The sequence below is a fragment of the Psammomys obesus genome, unplaced genomic scaffold (genome assembly GCF_907164565.1).
Source record: "Psammomys obesus unplaced genomic scaffold, mPsaObe1.curated_primary_1811, whole genome shotgun sequence".
Classification (NCBI taxonomy): Eukaryota; Metazoa; Chordata; class Mammalia; order Rodentia; family Muridae; genus Psammomys; species Psammomys obesus.
The window spans coordinates 17,120,497-17,141,784 of NW_026591598.1; the positions used below are offsets into that span (position 1 = coordinate 17,120,497).

A 21,288-nucleotide genomic window follows, 5' to 3' on the forward strand; every position below is an offset into this window, starting at 1 on the left:
GCCTGGTGCTCATGAAGGCTAGAAGAGGATGCTGGATTCCTTAGAACTGGAATTAGGGGTGATTGTGAGCCACCATGTGGGTCCTGGGAACTGAACTGAGTTTCCTGGAAGAACAGCCAGTACTCTTAATGGCTGAGCCAGTGTCCAGCCATTATACTGCCTGCTTTGTTTCCATAACACAGTCTGCAAGATTCTAGTTTCCCCCTATGTAAGTACCAGAATCTTAGCCAGGCTCCGTGGCGCATGGCTATAATCTCAGCACTGAGAGGCAGAGGCAGAGGCAGGTGGATCTTTGTTTGAGGTCAGCGTGAGTCCAGGACAGCCAAGGCAGATAAACCCTGTCTCGAAAAGCAAACAAACAAAACAGAACAAAATGCTAGAATCTTAAAGTAGCCAATGGTGGAGAAGTGACCCATCTTCATAGAATTCAAAGAATTTCATCTTTTTACCTTTGCCATTTTACCAAAGTTACTCAAAGCAGGTGATTAAAATAGCTAAGGTCTGAGTGAAATCTAAGTTTTCTCATAAGTCTTGATTTTCCTTTACTGTTTTTATTTTTTGTTTTATTTTTGATACATTGTCTCTCTATGTAGCCCTGTGTAGACCAAGCTGGCCTTGAACTCACAAAGTTCAGCCTGCCTCTGTCTTCTGAGTAGTGAGATTAAAGGTGTGGACCTTTATGTTTATTTTTATTTTATATTTATATGTGTGCACCATATATATGTCTGGTGCCCAAGGATCCAGGAGAGGCCACCAGACCCCAGGAACTGGAATTAAAGACTGTTGGAGCTGTCATGTGTGTGCTAGAAACTGAACCTGGGTCTTCTGCAAGAGTAGCTTGCACTTTCGACACCTGAACTATCCCCCAAGTTCCTCCCCCTCAATTTTAGGCAACCACCCCATTCCCTCTGATTAGCTCAAGTATTTTCTGTAGATGAGGACTTGAGTTACTTAAGTTTAAGTTACAGCCAAGATATTGGTTACTGGCAGGGGTCAGGAGGCTCTGTGGGCTGGAGATGGTCTTCTCACATGGGTGTCGGACTGATGACTTGCATGGGCCTTGGGGTGTGGGATTCCTACCAACTCTGGAAGTAGCCTAGATAAATGGAACAGTTGGTCACACTACTATTGGAAGCTCAGTTCCTTTCAGGATGGGCCCCCGGGGCTGCTTCTGCGGTCTTCCGTCATGGCTGCTTATCTCAGGACAAGCAATGCAGGAGGGTGTGCCACTCTTCCTCAGTCAGAAAGCAGCTTCCACCTGGTTTTTGAGATTGTATTTCTTCTCTTAGTTCTCTGATCCATTGGGTTTCTTTGTGAATATTCCATGAACCCCCTTTTCCCTTATCTTTATTAGATATATTAGTCCCTTACAGTTTTACTTAAAATGAGTGATTCCTTACTATTTTGTTTGAATGGGGAAGGTGTTCAAGAGGACATGGACATGAATTATGAGGTGGAGATAAAAGGGTGTTTTGTGACAAACCTTTTCTTGGGGAGATAAGACACACACATCACCCACCTCAGATAGGGTGCCTGATAGACCGAAGTTCAGATACCACTTGTTATTTATGTAGTTTAAAATTTTATTTAAATGATTTTTTTAAAAAAATATTTTATGTGTATAAATGTTTTGCCTGCATGCATGTATGTGTAACTGTTTGTGCCTGGTACACTCAGAGATCAAAAGGCATTAAGATCCCCTGGAACTGAAATTACAAATGGTTGTGGGCTGTCATGTGGGTGCTGGGAACTGAACCTGAGTCCTCTGAAAGAGCCATTTCTCCAACTCCCACAAATTTTGTTTTTATTTATGTGTATGTGTGCCTCAGACTGGGTCGGGGGAAAGGCTAGAAGAGGGTCTTAGATTCCCTGTAGCTAGAGTAACTAGCGGCTGTGAGTACAGGTGCTAGGAATTGAACCTGGAGTCTGTGGAAGAGCAGCAGCCTGTGCTCTTGATTGCTGAGTCATCTCTCTAGACCCTACAATTAAGTTTAAAGTTTCAGATTGTTCCCGGCTCAGGTTTAAAAGCCTTTATTTTTAGTCCATTTAAAATATCACTATTTTGTAGTTACTATCTTACTTTTTAGATCAGACTGTTGATGAAACCTGTGCTTCATCTAAACTGCTTTTCAGTGTTACCTAAATGTATGTATGTGTTTTTTCTTTTTTCCTTTTTTGAGGCAGTCTTGTATATTCCTGATAGATTTGTAATTTGCTATGTAGACCTGGCTGGTCTTGAATTTGTGGTAATCCTCTGCCTCTCTAGTGCTGGTACTACAACCATTTAAAAAAGATTTATGTGCACATTTATGTGCGTATTTGCGTGTTTTTTGTTTTTTGCGGGGGCAGGGTATGTTCGCGTGGGCATGCAGGTTCCTATAGTGTCCAAAAGAGGGCATCAAATCCCCAGGAACTGGAATTACAGGCGGTAGCTAGCTAGACTTGGGTGGTGAGAGTGGAATTCTGCTAATCCTTTCCTCCAGCTCCTCAATCTACATTTAGAACATAGATGTTATCTCAAGAACAAACCTCTATTACTAAAATGTATGTATTTGAAATGCAGGATGTTTACTCCGAGTGCCTTTTCGGTACCTAAAAGCCAGGAATATTAGTTATTACTGCTGCCGGTGGGATGTGGTGTAGCAAGCCTAGAACCTCAGCACTTTGGTGGGAGGATTGTGCAGTGTCCAAGGCCAGCCTGGGCTACAGCGAGGACGCCCGAATATAATAAAACAACCCCCACCTCGGAATTACAAATTGGCGTAGATACCCACACCTGTAGTTCCACTGGAGGTGGAGGCAGGATTGCTGAAGTATGAGGCCAACTTGTTCTAAGTAGGGGCCTTCTATAAGGGCTCCTGTCTTTAATGCCAGCGCCCTGGAGCCTGAGGGAGGAAGGTTCGCAGACAGTCTGGGCTATAGAGTGCGACCACATTTCAAAAGACTTAAGTACCCCGCAGGATTATTACTGAAGGGATCCTAAACATAAAGGGATCCTAAGCAAAAATAGGAACTCGTAAAGAAAATTGTCATGAAGTGGTGTGCGGAGAAAGTTTTGCCAACTGGGAAGCGCTAACATGGCTGTTTGTGCGGTACACTGGGCACAGGAAGCAGCTAACAGAGAATAGGCTTTGGCCTCCTCTCGTCCCTGACTATCCCAGAAAGGCGCCATTCCCCTGCCTTACACATCTCTCCCGAATCCAAGTCACAAACTTCCCAATTGCAACAGGCTGTGAAGCCATATTCCCGCTTAATGTCGAGCCTGCGCACGCGCAGTAGCTAGCAATCCCTACGAGCATGCGCAATGGTGCGTGCCTCTCTAACGCACGCGCAGAGGGCACGGCTCCGAGCCCTTCCCTGGAGCGCTCAGTCCTACGCAGGCGCACTGCCTCGAGTCCTGCCCCCGAGAAGTCAGAGGCGGCCTAGCAATTTGCGTTTTTGTTGAGCGACTCACGGCGCACTGTCTGACGCGCACGATTGCGTCACTTCCGCCCCCTCCGGGAGGCGGCGCTGGGCCGGTGGCAAGCCCCCGGAGGGAGCCGCAGTAGTACGACGAAAGATGGCGACGAGCGGCGGCGAAGAGGCGGCGGCAGCAACTCCAGCGCCCGGAGCCCCGGCGACCGGACAGGACACGACCCCGGGCTGGGAGGTGGCGGTGCGGCCCCTACTGTCCGCGTCCTACTCCGCCTTCGAGATGAAGGAGTTGCCGCAGCTGGTGGCCTCAGTCATCGAGAGGTACCGGGCGGCGGCGCCGAAGGGCGGCGCGGTGTGGGGGGGAGGGGAGGACTTGCTGGATATTGAGTCCCCGCTGTCCGGCAGCCTCCCGCCGGGAATCCGCCCCACGCACGGCTTCGGGGCTCCCGGGCGCTGGAGACAAGAGCTCCTTAGGTTTCCTTCCCTCTGTGGTGTAACCCATCTCTGACTCGATGTCCCCTTCTGAGCAAAACTTTTATGCCTGCTCTTGCTGGAGGGCGTGGCCGGACGCATTTGAAAACTGGCTTTTGAGATGCAAGGTGCTCCTTGGCGGAGGTTCCCTGGCCTGGCCCCCTGTGTTAAGGTCAGGGCGTGGATGAGTTTGCATTTCTTCCTGCCAGCAGAGTCCGAGATTTACAGTGGCGGTATACCACATAGTTTAATAACGGTCCTTCTTTGGTGCTATGGTCACTGGGGCACGTGCTGTGAAGCCACTAGTTAGCACTGAATACTTTGGTTTTTGCATTCCTCGCACATTTGCTCTGTAACTGCTTGTGGCCGAGATCCGAGTCCTTCTCTTTCTCAATAAAATACTTTCGGACTCTCAGTTATGGGACTGTTCGTTGGCGTGCTGTTATGTACTCTTATCTCTTTGTACAGATTGTTAGATTGCAAGAGTCCTATTTCTTCATTGGAAGGTGGCAATCCCAATGTCTACTTTTTCCTGGTTACTGGGCTCAGAGCAGTCTTTGCTGAGTTTAATAGACTCAGCTTTTAAAGGCTGTTTTCTCACTTTCGTTTTCCTAGCCAAACCTTGCTGCAGTGATTCCCTGAAATTGCCAAGCGGGTCATTTTAGCTTGTTGGTCAACTGGGTATATCTTAATGTTATTTGGAAGATTGGAAATCGTTGTGTGTTACTCAAGGGAGGCGCATGGTTCAGCACATTCTTTATCACAGTAATTGCCACTACCTGTGATGTTTTGGATGAATGATCTGTAACAATTTATAATTAAACAGTGATTGGGCTTGATACCTTCAGATGCTCAAGATTGTTCTGAAAATGAAAACAAGTATCAAAAAGTATTATTCTCAAATTATGTAGCCTTTTTATTTTACTGTCTCTCCCCCCCCCCTTTTTTTTTTAAATCCATGTGTATGTGTGTCATGTGTATTCGGATGCCCGGGGAGGCAAGAGGAGGGTTTCAGATCCCCTGGAGATGGAGTTATGGGCCACTATGAGTCACCTGATACTGTTGCTGGCATTTGAACTTGGGTCTTAGAAGAAAACAGGAAGTGCGCTTACCCACTGGGTCATCTCTCTGCCCTATTCTAATCTAATTATTTTTTTATCAGTGTGTGTGATATGTGAGTGTGTGATGTGACTGTGAGAGTGTGCGTTCTGCTGAGGTCAGAGGAGAAGTTTTAGGAGTTGATTCTCTCCTTCCATCTTGGTTTCTGGAGGTTGAACTCAGGCTTGGGTGCCAAGCATTTCCCCCATCTTCAGCCAACCATGTAGGCTCCTATTTTACTGTGTTAAATGTTTAAATTACTGTTATTTTCCATGAATCATACTTACTACTTACCATCAACAATGTTCACTTCCTTGTATTTCTTTTGTTTTTATGGATATGAGCTGAGGTTATAATGTCATTTGTTGACACTCGTGTATACCCCGTTTTCTTGGCCTTTTAAACTTACTCAGAGCAGCCACTTGCAACCTGGTGAATCCAAACATGGAACTACATTTGAATTTTGCTAAGTGCTAGTAACCCCTCCACATTCCGAGTTACCTGAGATAACCAGGAAATGGTGTTTGTAGACGTTTTAGGAAAAATGATGTATGTTTAGTAATACTGTGTTTTATTGGAACTCAGGAGTTTTGAAGTTCATGTTTGTTCTGATTTTTATAGCTCAGTTAAGTTTGAGGTCCTGTTTGGGAGAAATTTGATCATACAAAAGGAATACACTTGTGGCTTAAAAGTTTCTTAACAGTGTAAAATAGTGTTGTGTTGCATGTGTAGAACATAGGTCAATGGCCTTTCTCTAAAGGGTCAGGTCGTATTTGCAGGTGTGTGGACTGTGGGAAGTTCACTTCTTGCCATCTTCGGTGAAGGCAGCCATGTGTGATACTATTCAAATTTGACCAGATGTGGGTGTGTTTAACTTACAGGTCTTGAAATGTGTACATTGCAGAAGATTCAGCCGTTAATAAAAGATATAAAAGCCAGTCACCCATAGGCAACCAGGTGGGGTTAGACTAGGGGCTGTAGTTTGCCTGACCCCTGCTTTGGAGCACAGTAATTATACCCTGTAGTTTCCCAGAATGTCTTCTCTCCAGAAAAATGCAGTAGGGCCCTCACTCACAAGTGTGGAAACATTTATTGCCTAGGGCCCTGGGCCACTTCATCCAGTGTCAGATTTCAGCCCAGGTTTCTGCTGGGGTGGACATTGTTTTCAGCTGTTGTTAAGTTTAGGGGCCCAGGCTGCTGTTGAGCTGCTGTTTGCTTGTGGGAGGGCTGTCTGTCTTCTGTGCTCGCCTTGTTTCTTCTGTGGCTACAGCTGTCCTGCTTTTCTCTTGTCCTGCTTGTCTCCTGGGACCCCGTGTTTTTCTGTGGCAGTGTTGTGTTGTCTTCATCACCACATCCTTACCCCTATCTGCCAGTCTGCTTAACTCACTGAATGCCTCTCCTGGAATTGCTGGGTCTGATACTAGCCTGAGAGGTTCTTCTCCATTTCTCCATTTTACCGCTTGTCTCAAGTCATGCCTTATAATTGAAATTGACCTTTTGAGGACAAAATACAATGAAAATTCTTAGGGTTGCCAGGCAGTGGTGGCACATACTTTTAATCCTAACACTCAGGAGGTAGAGGCAGGTGGATCTCTGTGAGTCCAAGACCAACCTGGTCTACAGAGTGAGTTTCAGGACAGCCAAGGCTGCACAATGAAACCCTGTCTTGAAAAACCAAAAGAAGAAAAGAAAATTCTTAGGGTCTGATCTTAACCTTCTGATAAGGTTGCTTGACGTTCGTTAAGACTGTTGTGAAGCAAAGGGCAGTCGATTAACATGGGTGAACTGTGGTGTGTGCCCTTAAAAGTGCCATTAGATCTTTGGAAGAAAATACTGTGTGAGTTTAGTTGAGTACGGATGGCTTCTATTGTTTATAACCGGTCTTCTAGTACAGCTGAAAACTTTTTACATGTTGAGTGCGGCCTCTTATTACACCGCCTAGGGAATTCGTTTCAGAACTCTGCCAGACATGGTTGGGAACATAGCCGACATTTAAGTCTACATAGATTAAAAAAACAAAACAAAAAAACAAACGCCCGCATCCCCTTCCTGAGTGGCTCTGGCTTCATTTGTGATGATAAATATCTTTGAAAAAATTCCGTTTCCCAGGTATTCCTTGGAATTTAGGGCAGAGCTACTACCTGGGAAAGGGAGGCTGTTAGAACACTCCAAGTAATGAAGCCTTACTGGATCTCATGAAGAGAGACAGTGCTGCACTGACTGTCGTCATTTGCCTTTATACATAGTAGAGTGATGACAGTTGACAGTTGAGCTTCAGAAGGGAGAACTCCTCACCCAAAGATGGAGTATGCTTGGAGATCAGGCCTGGTGTCTTCATATCAGTCACCACTGGTCGGGCAAGTACATGGGAGGAAAAATGGACAGAAACCTCACAGTTCTTTGGTTAAGGGAATAAGTGTATGTGTTCCTGTACATGTCTGTATATGTGTGCATGCACATGCTTGTATGTTTACATACAAGTAACATGAAAGCAAGAACATGATGGATTTTGTGTTTAGGAGTTGAAGTTGATGGGGTTGTTGTCTCTCACAGTCTAGGAAATAGACTTACAGTAAGGGGAAAAGGGGAGGTGAACCCTTAGTCTTTTATCATGCCCCCTCCTCCAATCCTCCTTTCTTTCTAAAATGAGCTACATATTGCAGATGCTAGCTAGTTCATTTGTTCTTTCTTAATGAATGATAGTGATTATATCAGTAATGTCAAATTTCTTTTCCCATCCATCCATCCATCTATCTATCTATCTATCTATCTATCTATCTATCTATCTATCGTGTATGAATGCTCTGTCTGCATGTACACCTGCATGCCATATAGATGGTTATGAGCCACCCTGTGGTTGACTGGGGAGTTGAACTCAGGACCTTTGGAAGAGCAGCCAGTGCTCTTAACCTCTGAGCTATCTCTCCAGCCTGTCTTTCTTTACTTAAACATCAGAGTCTGTCCTCTGACCTGGCAGCTTTCTGTTCCTTCTCTTTTCACTTAGTAGGACAGGAACTCCCCTTGACTTGGTCTAATGGTGTTTTAGGTGCATTGGGGACATGGTTGCAAAGTTTGTTAGAATTAACAACAAACCAGGAAAAGGGCTGACATGCCTTCAAGTCTCCTCATTTTTCTCCTGTGAAGTCTGTGTTCAGTTTCTTTGTTCTCCCTCCTACTGACCCTTCTGCGCTTTGTTCTTCTTTTTTGTTTGTAGTATCTTCTGGGATCTTGGTAAGTCCAGGTTTCCTGGGGAAATGGGTGACAGACAGATCATTATTTGGTCACTTTTCTTCAAAAGCAAGTGCCTACTCTTCTTTCTAGCCTTTGAAAAGCTCTTATTCCTGACGTTATCCCTAGTTGCCCTAAGTGTTGTATTTAAAAAATTATTGTGTGTGTGTGATGTGTGTGTTTATGATATAAGTATGTATGATGTGTGTATGTGTGAGCTCTGGCACATACGGGGCAGCCAGAGGACAACTTTATGCAATAATTTTTTTCCTTCTACCTTTATGTCTCTTAGGCTCAAACTCAGGTTGCCAGGCTTTTTTTTGTGGCAAGTGCCCTTAACTGAGCTGTCTTGCTAGCCCACCATAAATAAATTATAAGTAGAGCTGAGTACAGTACCAGTTTCCCTTTGCCAGTACCCCACCCCAGGTAAATTCTTGTTACCTTATTGGAGTAAGGCTGCTGTATATTTGTGGGGTTGGGGGGAAGGACACTGGATTTCTGATATGTCATAGTGAGACCCTGGGTTAAGGCACAGACACACAGACACACACGCATGCATGTGGAGCCTGGAATGTAGCTCAGTTAATAGAGTAGTTGCCTCATATCCATATAGGCCAGCAGCCCCCAAAACAGCTGTGTATTATTATGTCTAGTGGGATATACTCAGCACATTCCTGTAATTCCAGTGCCTGGGAGGTAGAGGCAGGAGGTTCTGGAATGTCAAGGTCATTCATTTCACCTATATATTGAGTTCCAAGTCAGCCTGCAATACATTAGAGCATCAGTTTTCAACCTGTAGGTTGAGACCCATTTTGGGGGTGGAGAGAATCAAATGACCCATTCCCAGGAGTCATATAAGATCATTGGAAAATACAGATACTTACATTATAGTTCATAACAGTAGCAAAATTATAGCTATGAGGTAGCAACAAAAATAATTTTATGGTTGGGGGTCATCACAGCATGGGGATCTGTATAAAGGGTTGCAGCATTAGGAAGGTTGAGAACTGTTGCATTAGACTGTGTCTCAAAACAACAATGAGGGGGCAAGAGAAACAGCCACCCATCAACTCTCACCCCACATCTCTGAGTGGCAGGCAACTAAATATATTTGTTTATTCCTCTGTGTGCGTGTATACTTGTCAATTAATTTGTTGTATTACCAGAATGGGAATGAAAGTGCAGAGTAAGTTCATCCTTTGGGTGGGTAGTTTTTCACTAAGACTCAGTGAAAGGAGTGGAGGTAAGCATATCTGAACTTTTGAAATAAAACAAAGAAGAGCAGTGACTCAGCAGACTACGTGGAATTGTGGAGTAGGCAAACACTTTTAAGAGAGAAGGTAGAAGAAACTCAAGTGTGTGTGGTGAATGGAAGGCGTAGTGGGGAGCCTTAGAGAAACATGGCTCCCCAAAAAGAGAGAGTTCTGCTTGGAACTGGAAGGTTTCTCTTTCTCCTTGTGATACGCAGCTATCACGACAAATAAAGGAGGGTGTCCCTGCTGAGCTGGAGGGTTCTGATACATCATAGGTGCCCCAAGAAAACTTTTTTAATACAGGTCTAATCTGATACACACTCAGTCCCTCATGAACCCTTAGACAGCAAAGCACTTGCAGTGTTATACTCCTGAGTGTGCTTTCGTTGATTCATCACTCCCATCAGCATTTTCCAAACACAGACATGGCGTTTTGGCTCTTGTGTTCATTTGGCAAGAGGATAAGCCTGCTGGTGAATGGATCAACTCTGTTTACATTGCTCTTGCTGGGTAGATACTTCTTGCTAGGGATTAATTCACTGAGGAAACTATTTAACCGTCTCTCTTCTCTTTGCATCTAATAAGATACATTTTGTCTTTTCTTTGTATTAGTTCATGGAAAGTGCCTCAGCTTCGGATTTGATAAAGTGATTTAAATGTATCCAGCCTTTAGAGTAGTTGGGCTCCAGATTTTCCCAGAAGTCGATACTTCCTCAGCTAAAGATGATGAGGTTTAAAAAGGGACTAGCTATTGCCATCTAGTGTTAGCCTAGACTTGGGCAGGTAGTGAGGGTCGATATTGGGGTTTTCTTAGGGGGATTTTTCTCTGTTGAATCTTTCCAAGTCTCTGCTTGGTTGCTCTTCAGAGTGAATTCCTTCCCTCCCTCCCTCCCTCCCTCCCTCCGTTCTTCCCTCCCCCCCCCTCGTTCTTCCATATTTTGAGACAGGGTTTCTTTGTGTAGCCCTAGCTGTCCTGGACTCACTTTGTAGACCAGGCTGGCCTCGAACCCATTGAAATCTGCCTTCCTGTGCTTCCCGAGTGCTGGGACTGATCTGCACTACCATTGCTTGGCTTAGAATGGATTCTTTTCATCTGCTTCTGTCTGCTTCTGTTTGTTTTTGATCCTCAACAATTCAGGTGTTTTAAAATTAGTAACACAGGGCAAATTGGTTATGTGTTTTGGTCTATGTGTATATGTGTTCTGATGCTGGGGGTGAGGCCATAGCCTCAGCCTCCTGTTATAGTTTCACTTGCTTTTCCTTACTTCTGTTTTGTTTGTATTTGTGGGGAGTGTTGAGGATGGAACCCAGGGCCTCACACATGCTAGGCAAGCATTCTACTACTGAACTGCATCTCCAGCTCTCTTTTAATTTTATTTCTGAGATAGGGTTTTACTCTGTAAACTACGCTGACCTCAAGCTAACAGAGACCTGCTTGCCTCTGTTCCCTAATGCTGGGATAAAGATGGGCATCATCATGCCTGGCTCCAGCCCTAAGTTTGGAAATGTTTTTTCTTCATTAGCTTCTGTTTCTTATTAAACCATCAGGCTTAATTCCTTCAGCAGGTATTTATAATTCTCTAAGCTTTTTGTTGTTTGTTTTTGTGGTGCTAGGGTTGAAGCCAGGGCCTGTGCATGGCCCTGTGTCCCAAGGCCATCCAGCCCTCATGCTGAATATAGAGATGATGAGTAGCCGTTTCCTTTATTATTTCCCAAGTAGCTGCTGAAAGGAGGACTAAGGCGACTTCGTAGAAGGATGTGGGGCACATGGTGGGCACTGATTGTTGGTCATTGTCTCCCTTGCAGTGAGTCAGAAATCCTGCACCACGAGAAGCAGTATGAGCCATTCTACTCATCCTTTGTCGCGCTGTCCACGCACTACATCACCACGGTCTGCAGCCTCAGTGAGTATGCCTGCTCTGCTGCCCCAGTGGGGGATTGTGCATGGGGCGTGGGGGGCGCCAGCTGCTGATTCTCTCCTTGAGCCTTCACCTGTGAGTGGAGGCAGCTGTTGACCCCTCTCCCCACCTTTTTCTGGCCCCAGGAAATAGAGAGACCTCCTTACCTAGGCCAGCCACAGGGGATTGAAAAGCTGCTGCCGTTGTCCCCGCCTCATAGCCGTGGAGTCAGCCCGTGTTTCTTATTAATCAAAAGCACTTTTCTAAATACATATTTTATTGCATCTCCAATTTATTTTATGTGATTCTATGCTTTTTATTTTTTAGAGATTTATTTTCATTTTTAATTGTGTGTGTGTGTCTGTCTGTCTGTCTGTGGTTGTGTGCACATGGGTGTAGTTGTTCTTGAAGGTCAAAAGAAGGTTTTGGGTCCTTGAAGCTATAGTTACATGTGTTTGTGAGCTGCCTGTTATGATCTGGGAATCAAATTTGGGTCCTTTGCAGAAGTAGCACAACACTGTTGACTGCTAAGCCAGCTCTCCAGGCACTTTTTATACATAATGTTTTTATTCTTTTTTATGTTTTTATTCTTTTATTATTTTTTAATGTTTTTATCATACGTGTGTGTATATACATATATGTATACATACATATTTATATATGCATATATTTATAATGTACATGTGTATATACTATAAATATACTGTATGTAAAAACTATGTATAAATACAAACAAATTATATATATATTTATATACACGCACTATATATATCTATATATACCTTCTACTCTCCACTTCAACCAATTGTCCCTGGATCCCTCTAACACACCACCTCCCAACTTCTTGTTCTCTTTCTTTTTTAGTAACTTATTGAGTCAGTTTGTGCTTACTCGAAGTACACAGGTTTGAGACTGTTACTGGAGGATGGGCAACCTGCCAGAGACCACACTCCCAAAGACAAACGACCCTCTCTCATCACCTATAAGTTAGCAATAATTCTTCAGCTATGGTTGAGGCCTTTTGAGCCCGAAATTCATTCAATGCATTCATTCATTGATTCATTCATTGAGAGTGTTGGCGCAGGCTGGCTTAGAGCTTAGCAAGTAGCCCAAGCTGGCCTGAAGCTTGCCTGGTGTCAGAGCATTTGTTGATCTCACACATATATGTACCTGCTAGCAAACTGAGGGTGGTGCTGGTAGGTAGTGACATGGGTTAGCACCCACTAAGGAGGTCTCTGCTCTTCACTGGTTTTGGTGCAAATGTGAATCTGGTGTGTTCTTTGGTATGAAGAAATTTTGACCTTTGTTCCCCATTTGTTAATTTTTTTTTCCCACCCTCAAAGAGACCAAGTCTTATTTTATATTGTTTGAGAATTTTTGCATTTTTCAATTCTGATGAATTCTAATTGTTTACTTGAATAATTTGCTAGGCAAGTAAACTGAAAGGAGCCTGTGAATTGTTTCTGAATAACCCCTCCAGTCCAGTGTTGTTTACTGTGAGCTCTGGCCAGCTTCTGGAAGCAACTGCAGCCCTTGCATAGTGTCACTTAGGGCCTGTGACAAGGATAGGTCATTCTCTAGTGGCCAACAACATGAACTTGTGAGGCAAACCTCCGAGACTTGGTTGTAGTTGTATAAATCTAGGCAAGTCAGTTAGCATGCATGCTTCAGTGTGCTTATCTGTCACAAAGATGACAGGGAGGAAGGCTGTGGAGGTGTGTGTCTTCATTCCTACCATTTGGGAACATGAGGCGGGAGGTTCAGGAGTTCAGGATCCATCTGGGCCATATACAGAGCTTGAGGCCAGCCTGAAGGATGTAGTGATGCTCTGTCTCAGAAACAAAAGGACAAGGGCTAAAGAGATGGCCCAGTCATTCTGAGCAGTGGCTGCTCTGACAGAGGATCTGAATTTGGTTCCCAGCGTCTGTGTCGTGGCTCACAACCATATCTGACTTCAGTTCAGGGGATTTGACACCCTCTTCTGACTTCCTTTGGCACTAGGCATGTATGTGGTTCATATGTGTATACACACACACACACACACACACACACACACACACACACACACACACATACACATAAGTAGGCAAAACACCCAAAGCACAAAATAAATAAGCCTAAAACATGGTGGTGGGAGGAGATGATAATATCTCCCTTACAAAGTGGCCTAATGATCAGATGAGCTGACACATTAAAAGTGCTAGAAGTACAATGTGTTTCCTGTTATTAATTTCTAGTAAACATTAGATAAATTGATGTATGGGCAGTTGGCCCATGTCCAGGGGTGATTGCTGCTGAGAATGCTGAACCAGCCGAGCTGATCGCTTCTGCTGCTGCTATGTTGAGTGTTAGGCTGAGCTGTTGGCTATTAAGCGACTATTATTGCTTTCCCAGTTCCCCGGAACCAGCTTCAGTCAGTGGCAGCGGCCTGTAAAGTCCTCATTGAGTTTTCTCTCCTGCGTCTGGAGAACCCGGATGAGGCCTGTGCTGTGTCCCAGGTGAGAGCAGAGGATCCGTTTCTGGCCCTTATTTTAAAAACAGTCATAAGTATGGAAACTGGTGGACTGTTGTTAAACCTTTTCTGAAGCTGGCCAGATAGTAATTCTTTGTGGGCCATACCTTGTCTGTTGCAGCTTGCCAGCACAGTCTTTATACTGCAGGCATGGGGTAGGGGAGGTGTGTGAATGAATGAACATAGTTACATCTCATTGAACTTCATTTACAGGAGCCAACAGTGGGTATGATTTGTCAAGTGGTAGACAGGCTAGAGTCTTTTCCAAGATCAAAAGTTTCTGTATATGTAAGCAGGTAGCAGTAAGAAAGGTGTGTGATTGACAAGGTTGGAAGCTTGAAAGAAAAGGGACCCAGCCTTACCACTTTGCTGATGGCTGATTGTTACCATAGAAGAATGGAGGCTTGACGCTACCATGTTGTGGATAATTGAGACTTGGGATCGAAGTTTGTTTTAAGGCCTTCTGTTTTTATAAAAGTTAACCACAGCCTCAGGTTGAAAATAAACCAGTTACACACTGGTTTAGGATAAGACAAATTTGCCAGCTGGTTAGATCTTGATGACCATCGGTTTGAGATCTCTACCTGGGTGGTTGTCACCAAAATTTTATTTTTCTTTCCCTGACCTTCCCCACCCCTTTCTGGAGGCCCCAGGGAGTGAACCCTGAGCCAGATGCTTGGTCCACAATTGCTTTTTGCATGTCAGTTATTTGTATGAACCTAAATTTGACCCCATACTAGTTAGAATCCCCAAAGTATAGAACCGTTTAAAGACATAATGAATTGTTTTGTTTTCAGAAACACTTGATTCTGCTGATCAAAGGCCTGTGTACTGGCTGTAGCCGACTAGACAGAACGGAAATTATCACCTTTACAGCAATGATGAAATCTGCCAAGCTTCCACAAACAGTGAAGACGCTTTCAGATGGTGTGTGACACACCTGGTCACATGACTACCACTCATTGCCTTTGGTTGGCACTCTCCTCATCCTCCCTCATTTTTTGTTTCTGAATTTTATAGTGGAAGACCAGAAAGAGCTGGCCTCGCCAGTAAGCCCCGAGCTAAGGCAGAAGGAGGTACAGATGAACTTTTTGAACCAGCTGACCTCAGTTTTTAACCCTAGAACTGTACCATCTCCTCCTATTAGTCCACAGGCTCTGGTGAGTTTTTCTGCCCAAAAATCCTCTTCATGTGTTAAGATGATGGGAATTACAAAAGATTGTATTTTATATTTTACTTAAAGGATACAGCATGCCATTTTGGTCAGGGACAGACTGTACACATGATGGTAGATCTATACATCTTTATTGTCTGGTCACCTCTAAGTTTATTCAAATACTTGTATGATGACAAAATCATTCAGTGAGCATTTCTTAGAATATATTCCCGCCTCAGTGGCATGCTGTGTGTGACTGGTGGAAACAAATCATACAAAACAAATTACAAAATGGAGCAACTCTGCTTTTCCTTTGCATGGCTTGTATTGTATGCTGGTCGTTCTCTTGTGCCTCTCTCAGTGTGCATGCACACAGAAGCATGTGCAGTTTTCCTCACTAGGCATGCCTTTGTGTGTGAGGTGAAATATAGTTTCTGAGCTGTGTATTTCTCTGCTGCTCCTGTAATTTCTCCTGCGTTAGTATAGAGTTTCTCACTTGTAGCTGAATGTCTGAGTATATCCAGGGAGCTGCCTCCTTGTTTACCCAGCAGCGTGCCTGGCAGAAGGCATGTGGTCGTGATAGGGCCTGTTTCTCTTCAGGTGGAAGGAGAAAATGATGAGCAGTCATCCACAGATCAGGCCTCTGCTGTCAAGACCAAGAATGTGTTCATAGCTCAGAATGTGGCAAGCCTTCAAGAGCTTGGTAAGAGTCTGTCTGCTGATAGAACTGAAAGATCTTGCCTGTGCTCCTTCCATGTTGAAGGCTTCAGACAGAGGCCTGTTAGAGAAGGTGCCTTTTTATTAATCCAGGTGGCTCCGAGAAGCTACTCCGAGTGTGCCTGAACCTGCCCTATTTCCTGCGATACATCAATCGGTTCCAGGATGCAGTGGTGGCCAACTCCTTCTTCATCATGCCTGCAACAGTAGCTGACGCCACTGCTGTTCGTAATGGGTGAGGTGCTCCTCGGCTGTGTACTTATATTCTAATCAAAAGGGATATAACTGGCTACTCAAGCTAGTTTTCCTTATCAAACTATAGAAGGAAGTGATTCTAGGGAACCCTTGCTGATCTCTGTTGTGTTTCAGTTTTCACTCACTGGTGATTGATGTAACCATGGCCTTGGATACCCTTTCTCTACCTGTGTTGGAACCCCTCAATCCTTCTCGTCTCCAAGATGTAACAGTACTCAGCCTCAGCTGTCTATATGCAGGTGAGAAGTTAGCATGTCTGTTTTAATTTGTTTTCAGTCAAATTTGGATTTGATTTGAGGAAGCCATGAGAATCCTGACAACGCTGTTCCCCTTCCTTGCCTCTCTTACCTCAGAGACCATTTAATATCACACATAGGCCAGGGGACATCAGTACAGCAATCTAAGTGATCCTACTGTCTAATGTTGGCTGTAATTTGTGAGTGTGTGAATGAGTGTGTGTGAACATTTGTACAGGGCTATGTGTACATGTGTACGTGGGTTTGCATGAGTGCATGTGTATGTACAGGTGTGTATGTGTGGGTGCATGTAGAGGCCAGTGTTTGGGTATTGTTCCTCAGGAGCTGTCCACCTTTCTTCTTTCTTTCTTGAGGCAGTCTCTTCCTAGCTGGGTGTTCAACAAATAGGCTGGCCAGCCAGCCCCAGGGTCCATCTGCCTACCTTCTCAGTAATGAGGTTACAAGCATGCCCCACTTACGTCTGGCTTTTAAATGGGTTCAAGGGCTGGAACTCAGGGCCTCGTTTTAATGTGGCGAGCCCTTTACTGGCAGCCGTCTCCTCTGTCCTGTGTGCTCACTTGATTTTATAGTACTTGGAGTTCTGACATGCTGTACGAAGAAGGAAGAACCCAATGGCCGTTCATATGATGAGATGGGCAGCATGTTGTCCCTGCCCACAAGGAGCAATGGAGGGTAGAGGGCTAAGTGGAGAAACACGAAACAGTGTAAACAGAGCGCTAAGAGATGTGGAGACTATTTTGGGCACAAATCAAGTTTAGTCTTGTTGTGAGACTGGATTTGACGATGGCTTCATGGTGCAGATAGTGTCTGTTTAGATGAAGAGTGTTAGTCATGTTTCCATAAAGTCCCTTTCCTACTGTTAATCAGGTTGCCTTGGAAGTGGGGCTCGATGGCTGGTGGTGTGTGTGTGTGTGTGTGTGTGTGTGTGTGTGTGTGTGTGTGTTAATGTCTGCTTGCCATTGTGAGCACATGAAGAGGTCAATCTACCTTTAAAAAAAAGATTATTTTTTTGTGTATGAGCATTTTGCCTGTGCTTGTATGTGTGTGTGTGTTTGTGTATCACATGCATGCCTGGTGCCATGCAACTCCTGGAACTGGAGTTACGGGTGAGCGACATGTGAGTGTTGGGGATTGAACCCCGGTTCTCTGGAGGAGCAGCTAATGTGCCTAACCGCTGAGCTAGTTCTCTAGCAACCCACTTTTTTTTTAAATTAGATTCATTTATTTAATGTGCACTTGTATGTATGTCTCCCAAGTGCTGAAAACAATGTTGTGTACTGCCACACCCACTCTGAGATTTTCTGGTAAAGGAGTTTGAAATGTATGGGTACCACATGGTTTCCATGCTTTTCCTTTGCCATTCATGGTTCCATACTGATGTTTGATCTAATAGTGAACCATTATTGACACATGTGAACTAGTCTGTAGTCCTGTGTGTGTGCGTGTGGGGTTGTATGGGTGTGTCTCTGTATGCACATGGTTGTGCTTGCTGAAGCTTGCATCTGTAGAGGCTTGAGGTTATAATCAAGTGTGTCTTTCTCTTGTATATATTTGAGACAGGGTCTCCTAGTAAACCCAGAGCTTCTTGTTTTGCATAAACCAGCTGGCTGGTGAGCTCCCAGCGTCTGCCTGTCTTTGTCCTCCCCTGCACTGGGGTTACTGACATGCACTGCTGTGCCAGGCTTTTCATGTGTATTGGGGCTCCTTAGTCAGATCCTCATGCTTACCTGGTGAGTGTTTTCTCCATTGAGCTATCTCCTCTCTCCATAGGCCTGTCTTGTGTGGTGTGGCTATGGCTTTTCTGTTATCATAGCAAGCAGTAAAGCCACTGCCCTAGGAATCCATTTGCTGCCCCTTTTATCTCCTAGTCCTCCCCACCCTTTACTACATTGGATTTCTTACTGTCCCAGAATGTTGTGTCATCAGCATCAGTTAATATGTAGCCTTTTCACACTGGTTTCTCTACAAGCAATGGTCATTTAAGGTTCCTCTGGATGGCTATTCTGTCTTTGTATTTTAGTGTGTGTGTGTGTGTTGTGTGTGTATGATGTTGGGGAATGAACCTATAGCCTCACTCATGGCTAGGCCTAAGTGTTATACTCCTGAGTTTGTATATGCAGCCTTCTTTTTATTTACTTTGAGAAGTGGTAGTCAGGTTGCCCATGGTGGCCTTGAACTCACTCTGTAGTCTAGACCTGACTTGAGCTTATGAGATCCCTGTCTCAGACTCTGAATGTGTGAATATAAATGTGTACTGCCATGCCTGGCTTTGTCTGTGCATCTGGAAGGACACCTTGCTTGTTTACATTTGTTGGCAGTTATAAAGAGCTTCATCAAATGTTCATGTGTAGCTTCCTGTCTGATGCGAATTTATTGCTCATTTGGGGGAGTAGCTAGGAGTGGCTGCTGGATTATGTGGCAGGACTGCATTTACACTTGCGCTTTGAAGTTCTTTGAGGAATTGAATTACAGAATTGTTTGTGGCGAGGGTGTTCCCATCTTTCTGTCTTGTGTTTGAGGCTTTCCCCAAGACTGGAATCTGCCTGTTCGTTTTCAGGTGTGAGTGTTGCCACCTGCATGGCCATTCTTCATGTGGGTAGTGCCCAGCAAGTGCGGACAGGGTCCACCAGCTCCAAAGAAGATGACTATGAAAGTGATGCCGCCACAATTGTTCAAAAATGTGTAAGTCAAGTGTCTGGTGATATGGAAAAGACTTAGGGTGTCTGCAGTCTCCCCAGCCCTTCCCTGGACTGTTGTGTTTCTAAGAGGGATTCAGCCAAGGTATTCTGCTTATTTGTTTCCACACACATGTCCCCTTCCATGTTGAAAAACACAATGTTTGTGGCAGCCATAAGCCTTGAAGGATTGACATTTACTCTGCAAACCATTGAGGGCTTACCGGCTGCTGGTGTTCTCTCAGGCAGGACAAAGCAGATAATGTCTGCAGTAAGTACATAGAAAGAATTTAGTTGCCTTGGGAAGCCAGCTGGTGCAGGGCTGGGTGTATGGGAACTCCTAGGAAGGTATCATGTGCTGAGGGACAAACAAGCAGTTTGTTCTACGAGGTCAGAAACTGCCGGCAGTAGGCCACCAGGTGACCTGAAGACAGTGACACTTCTTCCAGTAGAGAGCTGGGTAGGGTTTGGATTTGTGATAGAGACGTGACCTGCTTAGACTGTGTGTCTGCTTGCTCTGGCAGCTTGAGATCTACGACATGATCGGACAGGCGATCAGCAGCTCCCGCCGCGCTGGTGGCGAGGTAAGAGTTGCCCAGGTTGCAGTTACCTTCTGTCGGGTGTTATTTCCCTGCTGATGTTTGGTTTTTGTCTTTTCTCAACAGCACTTCCAGAACTTCCAACTGTTGGGCGCCTGGTGTCTGCTGAATAGCCTCTTCCTCATACTGAATCTCAGTCCCACAGCCCTGGCTGACAAGGGGAAAGAGAAGGACCCATTGGCTGCCCTCCGAGTCAGAGACATCCTTTCTCGTACAAAAGAGGGAGTAGGCTCTCCCAAATTGGGGCCTGGCAAAGGGTATGTGTCTGCCGATGACCTCCAGCTCTGAATGTGGCGCTGTGGTGTTCTCTCTCACAGCGATGATGAGCTGCCGACCCCACAGCAGAACTTGTTCATTTGCTTTGGTGCTGTAGATTGTCGCAGGGACTGTGCATGCTGAGCACAGTTTGTCCTGAGCACTAAAGCCAACTGGTATCCTCATGTCAGCGGACTTACCTTCTGGCTGTGTGAATTTAACAGCAAATGCAGTGATGGCTCTGGTATCCTAGCTCTGCTTTCTTCAGCATCTGGATAGGGCATGGTTGGTTGTGATTCTGTTTTCTCTTCTGTGAGGGGGAAAGAAGATCTGGTGTGTGTGTGTTTAGGGGTTGCTATAACTTCAGGTCAGAAAATGAGGTTACCTATGGGAGCGAGCTAACAGTGAATTCGATGTGTTGCTCAAGCAGTTTTTAAAATTGAGGTGTCGCTGAATTTTTATTTATTCTTTTAAGTATTGGCTGTATTTTATTTGCTTAGTTTTAATTATTTTAAGTTTTATGTGTATGAATGTTTCGCCTGCATATATAGATGTGTACCATGCAAAGTCTGAAGAGGACATCAGATCCCCTGGATCTGGAGTCATGGATGGTTGTGATCATCATATGGGTGCTGGGGACCAAACCTAGATCCGCAAAAGTAACAACTGCTCGTAACTGCTAAGCCATCTCTTTATTTGTATGGATGTTTGCATGCATGTATGCATTCATACAGACATGTATGTATGTCTGTGTACCACATGTGTTCCTGGAAACCAGAAGAAGGTTTCAGATCCCCTGTATCTGGAATCACAGATGGTTGTAAAATGTCATATGGGTGCCAGGGATCAAACCTGAGTCCCCTGGAAGAGAAGCCAGTGCCCTTAATTGCTGAGCCACCTCTCCTGCCCCTTATTTTTTATTTTTTGAGAAGGGTCTCCAGTAGCCCAACTGGTTTCACACTTGCTGTGTAGCTGATGGCTTTCAGCTCCTGGTCTTTCTGTCTACCCTCTCACGTACTGGGTTTTCCAGGAGTCTGCTATCACACCCATTTTGTATTTTATTTTCTCAGTGGAGAAAGAGCAGACAGAAGTACCAGCAAGTCCATTGTGGATTGTTATTAAATACTGTAAGAAAATAGGCCAGAGCAAGAGGTTAGCGGGAGTTGTGTTGTGTTTGGATTTGAATTATTTGGGTTGAAGTAGAAGCAGGATAAGTATTTAGCATCAGCAGGACTCACTCTGCTGTCAAAGTATTTGGTGTGGAGCTAGTGACTGGCTCAGTTGGAAGGAGGCTAATTGTGTACTCATGAGGACCTGAGTTCAGTTTCTAGAACCCAAGTACCCTTGTAACTCCAGCACTGGAGAGGCAGAGAGAGGCAGACCCCTGGGGCTTGTTGGATGCAATCCTGAGGAGCAACATCCAAGGTTGACCTTAGACTTTCATGCACATTTCTTACACACACACACACACACACACACACACACACACACACACACACA

General features: G+C 44.8%; 1 protein-coding gene across 1 annotated transcript in view; it reads left to right on the plus strand.

The window, feature by feature from the left end:
• Positions 1-3,491: 3,491 nt before the first annotated feature.
• The window catches only part of Ubr4 (ubiquitin protein ligase E3 component n-recognin 4), a gene marked incomplete in the record, with an annotated part of 113,505 nt that continues 95,708 nt past the window's right edge, over positions 3,492-21,288 (plus strand). Inside the window, 11 exon segments of the mRNA XM_055611124.1 lie at positions 3,492-3,735; positions 11,271-11,368; positions 13,757-13,860; positions 14,672-14,801; positions 14,895-15,034; positions 15,631-15,733; positions 15,841-15,982; positions 16,117-16,241; positions 18,817-18,941; positions 19,459-19,518; positions 19,600-19,790. Of these exon segments, the coding sequence (XP_055467099.1) occupies positions 3,560-3,735; positions 11,271-11,368; positions 13,757-13,860; positions 14,672-14,801; positions 14,895-15,034; positions 15,631-15,733; positions 15,841-15,982; positions 16,117-16,241; positions 18,817-18,941; positions 19,459-19,518; positions 19,600-19,790 (1,394 nt within the window).